The 6,443-nt window shown below is 39.7% G+C and overlaps 1 protein-coding gene across 1 annotated transcript in view; it reads right to left on the reverse strand.

Moving 5' to 3' along the window:
- The window catches only part of sez6l2 (seizure related 6 homolog (mouse)-like 2), a gene marked incomplete at its 5' end in the record, with an annotated part of 10,837 nt that extends 4,394 nt beyond the window's left edge, over nucleotides 1-6,443 (reverse strand). The window contains 8 exon segments of the mRNA XM_014023265.1: nucleotides 802-998; nucleotides 2,264-2,402; nucleotides 3,404-3,598; nucleotides 4,026-4,189; nucleotides 4,794-4,977; nucleotides 5,070-5,255; nucleotides 5,786-5,978; nucleotides 6,316-6,443. Coding sequence (XP_013878719.1) covers nucleotides 802-998; nucleotides 2,264-2,402; nucleotides 3,404-3,598; nucleotides 4,026-4,189; nucleotides 4,794-4,977; nucleotides 5,070-5,255; nucleotides 5,786-5,978; nucleotides 6,316-6,443 — 1,386 coding nt within the window.

A 6,443-nucleotide genomic window follows, 5' to 3' on the forward strand; every position in this document is an offset into this window, starting at 1 on the left:
ACAAACAAACAAACAAACAAACAAACAAACAAACAAACAAACAAACAAACAAACAAACAAACAAACAAACAAAAACAAAACAGTAGAACAATATCAAGAAGCTAAAAGTAGCAAAGACCAGCTAAAGGCATCAACAGGTTAGCTAAAATTTTCAAACAGTTAATTTAAAAACCAGAAAAGGCTAGTTGAAAGCTAAAAGCAGCACTGGGCTAAAACAACTTAGACCAGGGAGCAGAAACATGAAGTATCGTGGCTGAAACAGAGTTTTAAAGAGAACAAACCCACTTGGTAAAATTGATGTGGTCCAGAATGGGCCAGCACCACACAAACCAAACCAGAACTGGACCATTTTGGGAACTGGCAGATTTGGGCCACATAAACCAAACCAGAACTGGGCCAGTTGAGGTATGCCATTTAAAAAATTGTGCCATTCTTGCCAGACCTGACTCACATGGGTTTAACAAACCACTTTCCAGTCAGCCAGAAACTTGACACCAGATCTAGCTCACACCTGTTTGCTTTGTGGTAAGTATTTGAATTTAAGAGCTCTCAGTGGATTCTTATATAAAATTTAGTATTTTGAAATGTATAAAAACTGCAAAAAACCTAATACCTATATTCCATTTGATATATGAACCTCTAAAATTGTGCAGTTGTAGTTAGATTGCAAAAAAAATGTACAGAACAAAAAACACAAAACAACCGATCTGTTGCTCGCCAGTGAGAGATGTCTGCATCTTAAAACAAACTACAACTCCATATTTTAAATGTAACAAATGTGGAGAGTCTGAATTAAGTTACCTCGATAATGAACGAGGAAGCCTTGGCTCAGGATAAAACTGGAATCATCTAGATCACTCTGAAACTGAATGGTGACCTCTGACCCTCCAGATATGACCTTGAAACGCTCTCTGGAGCCCAGGTATTGTCCGATCACGTGCGACATGAGGTCACGTCCGTCGAAGATGGTCAGCACATCCGTGTGGCGAATATTCAAGCTGAAGAAGAAGTAGGACAAAAAAAGGTTAAACTAGAAGCACTTGGAGAGTGCAAACCTCTGCCAAGACCAATTTTCCCCATCCTGTAAGAGTTAATGCACAAAAGCAGAGATGGAAACACATTTGCCGAATAAGTTCTGACGTAGCAAACATTTAAGCAGGCAGTATGCAAGGACTTTCTTCTCAGTGGTGTCCAATGTGAAAAAAAAGTCAGACTCATCACCCGACGTTATTCATCATCAAACTGGTGTCGGATTAAGCTCCTAAGTTTTCATCAGTCACATTTCACCATGTAAAACGTCTGTTTTATCCCCTTGTATGAGTTTGTAATGGTTTGACTCTTTTTATAAAGTGCTTCCTGGCTCCCCTGTTCTCCAAACTTTGAGGCCCGGCAGCTCTCTGTTTACAAGCCTAGTAGCGAGAAACTGTTTTGATTGGTTGTTTCGGAAATGTGGTGTGTTTGAGGAAATGTTAAAAATAGGTTTCATGATGCAGTCACGCACTTCCTGGTCACAAAACTTTCTGTAAATGCGCACCAAATGTGTAAAAATGTGCACATTATGGCAAAAATTCTTCATCATTAAATGTGGTTTTAACATTACTTTTATAAATGTTTGAAGTCCGTGCTGTCCAATCCAGCTCACTGTTTTTTACAGAAGCCCTGTGAAAGCATCACAGCTTTGCCGATCTCAGAGGATTAAAAGAAAAAAAAAATTCCTGTATCTGCATTGTGATCCGGAACATCACCAAAATGTAATGGTGTGTCACTTGGGCCAGTACACACGTGGTAAAAATGTCATGACAATCCGTCCACAAGTTTTTGAGTAATGTTGTCCACAGACAGAACGACAGACAGACGAACATACGTGACCAAAAACATTACCTCCTTTGCAGAGGTAATAAAAAAGGGCTTTCACATTTGAGAGATTTTACTTTGGAAGTGAAGCAACTTCATGCGTTATTTTAGTCGATGCAGATTGGAGAGGAAAGTGAGGGAAAACCAACGGAGGCAGGGAGTTAAAAAGATGAAACTAATTTTATCTTTCTGATTTTTTTACTGTCAGTTTCACTTTTCACTGTAAATTAACCTATAAAACCTGAATAACAGGAACTGAAATTAAACATACATCAAGTACACTTCAAACTGATTTTAATCAATTCATTCAGTCTAATGACTATTTTGACCCTAATTGTCTGAAATTAAATAATTGCATTCCTTTAAAAAATGATCTTTAGAAAAAAAACATTAAAAAGTAATTACTCACATCCGGACATCCAGCTCAATGCGTTTCTCCTCGTTACCGTGGATCTGCCAAACACAGTCCAGCCCCTTGGAGTAGCTCTGGGGCCAGTCGGGGGACAGGATGGTCCCAGAGGCATCGGTCAGCTCCCCTCCACACAGAGCTTACAGATCACAACAAAGACGAGAGGCTGAACTTACAATAGGGATACGATAAATAAAAACTGCACTAAAGCATCTAAAGGAAAAAACAAACAAAGAATATTATATCAAAAGTTATATAATTGTAACACATGAGCAAAAATACACTCAGCCTGCCCATGTCGCCATCACTCTGAGAGCTGTTGAGCATTTTTTCATGCTCAGGTACTCAATCTGCTGACATCTAACCATCCATATTGCTAAACCACTGTGGGCGACAGCTGCTTGTGCTTTCGGGGTGTCGATCTGTCACTATAAGGCTTGGCTGGACCTGCACCACCTGTGATTTCAGGCGGCCCTCAACTCAGTGTGAAGGCAGCTTAATGTGAGTCACTGGCTTCCTGCTGCTCCCAGTTTTCACCGCATGTCAACAGGTGACACAGCCAGGGTGGAAACAACATCTTGACGCAACAAACATCCATCTCAGCAAACTAGCACTTAGCGAATGATATACTTTGAATATTTATGAACTGAGCAACTTCATTTTTATAGAAACAAATACATCAAGTGTTAAATGATACTGTAAACTACATGGCCTTTACCCCATGGGCTMCACTCAGCACTATTTGGGTGAACTTGGTGTGACTGATACCGGCAGCATTTTTACACGTACTCGTACAAAAGTGCCGTGATACCTGGAACCAGTACCCATAGTGGCATCGGTGCTCAATTCAATGTATTACAGTTTACATTTGACATTTCCATGTTTAAGAAATTGACATGAATTGAAAGAAATTTTTAAATTTTGCAACAGTATATATCATGCTACATGTTTAAATTGATACAGGACAGGCGAGCCACCCTGTTCTAAATAAAAACAAAAAGTTTTTAAAGCCATTGTATAAAGTTTCAGAGTACTTTAGAAGAGTTTTGTTAAAATTCATTCAGTGGTCCAAAACGATATTTTTCTAAAAAAAGAAATGGACAAACACGCACATACGTGTGCAAAAAAAAAAAAACCCACCTTTGCACACAGGTTCGCTGTCGTTCCAGTGGGGATTGCCAGGCTCGACACACTCAATAGTCCCTGAACCCTGTTCCATGACAAAACCCGGAGAACAGGAGAAACTCACGATGGTTCCTAGCTGATAGGAGATATCGCTGCTGCTGAAATTTCCATGAGGCATGTAGGGCTCCCAGCAGTGCTCATCATCAAAAGCTTTAAATACAAAAAATAAAATAAAATGTGACCATGTGTCCTGCGTATATTAAAATACCCTTCATAGTAGTTTATTTCCAGCTTGTTAAAATGAAACAACTGTTTTCATTTTTCAGGAAAACATGCATTAAAAAGAACCTTTCTTGGCAAGAAAAATCCCTGATGTGAAGTACTAAAGAGTTTGAAAGTCTGAAACGTATCCCAATAAAACCAGGGAAGACAGTAGGCATGAAATAATGCATTACTTGACTTTTGAATGCTGAAATGAATCATAACTACATTTTCTTTTTCAGGCAAAGCGCTGACTCAGGTACGGACAAGCACATAATAATGAGGTTAGACGGATGTGCAGCTTCTCAGTTCTGCTGAATCTGGAAAAGACCTCATGTAAGCAAAAAAAAAAAAAAAAATGCAGGCTCTTGTTTACCTTCATATCTCATGGCGAGCAGCAGAGGGATGGAGGAAGAATCTGCTGTGAGCTCCAGGTACAGCGTGGAGCCCTCGCTCAGCAACCCACGCTCTGGGACATCGTCCATGTCAGAGTCGAAGAGCAGCGGGGACAGAGAACTGTTTCCACTCCGGACAATTAACCTAAGATGGACAAACCACAAAAGTACTTGTTGTTAAACTGTTAATTCGCAAATCCTCATATTCTGTTTTTATTTTTGCAACATTCCAACTTCATTGGAATTTATTATTATTATTATTAAATCTTTATTTTGCCAGGCAAAACATTAGGAACAATTTCTTATTTACAATGTTACAATAGGCAACAACATATACAGTACAGACAACATATACAGGGAGCAATGCATTGAGGTTGTAGCAAAACCTTTAGAGCCTGGTTCAAGATGGTCATCTTTAAATTGCTTCAACTCAGTCAACACTTCAGAGCCAAATTTCTGTGTGTAGCTGAGAGTCATCCCCATCACACAGACTGAGCACTAACATGTCACGCAGGATCTTTTGTTTAACACTTTGAGGAATGCTAAACATTTCAGACTAGAGTGAACTATTCATTGGCAATCACAAATGAAAAAGTAAACAAAACAAAACCAATTACAAAAAGGTCATCAGGGACACTTTCGGTTTGTGCTTTTGGGCTTCTGTAAAACTTTTTTTAAATTTTGTTATTAAATTTTGTCATTTTATTCTGTTCCATGAGAAAGAAAAAAAAGTAACAAAACAAACTTACTTATCGTCATCTTCATCCATTGCAATCCTTTCAAAGTGGAGGTGGAGTTTGTGTCCTTCCTTGGCTTCTATCAACCAGTGACAGCTCAGGTTGTTTCCATTACTGTGGTTGCTGACAGAAGTAGGAGGTGGAGACAGGATGCGTCCCACCGTTGCATTACGAATCCATCCACCACAAGACACAGCTAAAGAAAAAAAAATCCATCTTATCGTTTTCAACCTTCACCTCCTCGTTGTTGCTGAACGCTCTGGTTTTTGTGAATCTGTTTGTACAAACCAACACAGTGAGGCTCAGGCATGCTCCAACGAGGCTGCGTGGTGTTGACACACGTCGCCACCTCGTGGCCTCGGATCTGGAAACCTGGATCGCAGTGGAAGTGTGCCTGGCCTCCGGGATGGATGTCTGTCACTGTCACTCCGCCACCTTCAGGGGACATTGGGAAAGGGCAGGACAGCAGGAAGGCTGTCGACGAAGGATCAGAAAGAGATTAAAAAAATCAAAAACAGATCCTTTATGTCAGCAATGCGTCCTCRTTTTTAATCACTCACTCCTTTATTGGCAAATTTAGCATTCTGCCACTTTTCACAACTTTCATTTAGCTTTCTTTACACGTTCATCATCACATCTGTTATAAATATCTGTGGAACATTTGTTCTGACTTCCTTCATCACCAGTCGACAGATTGTCCAAGGTCACAATGTCTGTCTCTTTTATCACACCAGTATTGATCGTCATCACAGGCTGCCTTTTATACAAACGCTGCAGCTCGCTGAGATTATTAGCTGTTTTTCCTGATTTCTAATTAATCTCGTATCTCTCATTTGATCATTTTCTTCTTATTTGGACAGAAAAATCTGAAATGAAATGATTAATACATCTTCATTCAGTTGCAAATAAATATCAGTCAGTGAAGACCTGCTGTCTTGTAGAATTTGGACCCAAGTCTTGATGAAGACTTTATTTGTAATTTAAAATAAGTGGGTGTGACTAACCTTGGTAGTGGAGGCTGAAGGTGCCATGGTTGGACTGTCGGAGACTCCGGTAGTGAATCGACACCCGATTGGTCGCGCTGCGAATCACCTGGCCTTCTTTCATCAAGGTCTCATTGGCCAACAGCTCCAGCCCTGAACTTCCATAACCCATAATCATCAGAGATTCGTCCTTGGAAAGGTTAGTCTTCCTCACCTAGAGGGGGAGAAAAAAAAAAAGATTAACGAGGCCCGTCTTTAATAAATAAACTTCCAAGGTAATTCAGCACCTTATGAAATTATTGCAWAATGATTTTCACCCCAGGGTGTTTAATTAAAATCTGTACCCTCACACTTTGCGAGGTAATAAGGTCTCGTTTTAATTTAATATAGGCTGTTCAATGTTTTATGTTCCCATCTGTACCAAACTGCAGCAYATATTGAGACTTCTTTTTGAAGTTCAGATTTTAAAAAACTACCAACAAAGTGGAAGTAAACAATAAAAATATTTGCACAATGAATAAGGTCGCATTGGAAAAGAAATGATACATTACCTGAATTTCCACACCATAGCCAGGATAGACAGTAATGCTGTAGGTGCATTCCAGAGGAGAGATTGATGATGAAGGATCTGGAGACTCGACAACATCTTCCATCGTAGACAAAGTGGCATTGCATTGCA

Source organism: Austrofundulus limnaeus, unplaced genomic scaffold (assembly GCF_001266775.1).
Source record: "Austrofundulus limnaeus strain Quisiro unplaced genomic scaffold, Austrofundulus_limnaeus-1.0 Scaffold361, whole genome shotgun sequence".
Classification (NCBI taxonomy): Eukaryota; Metazoa; Chordata; class Actinopteri; order Cyprinodontiformes; family Rivulidae; genus Austrofundulus; species Austrofundulus limnaeus.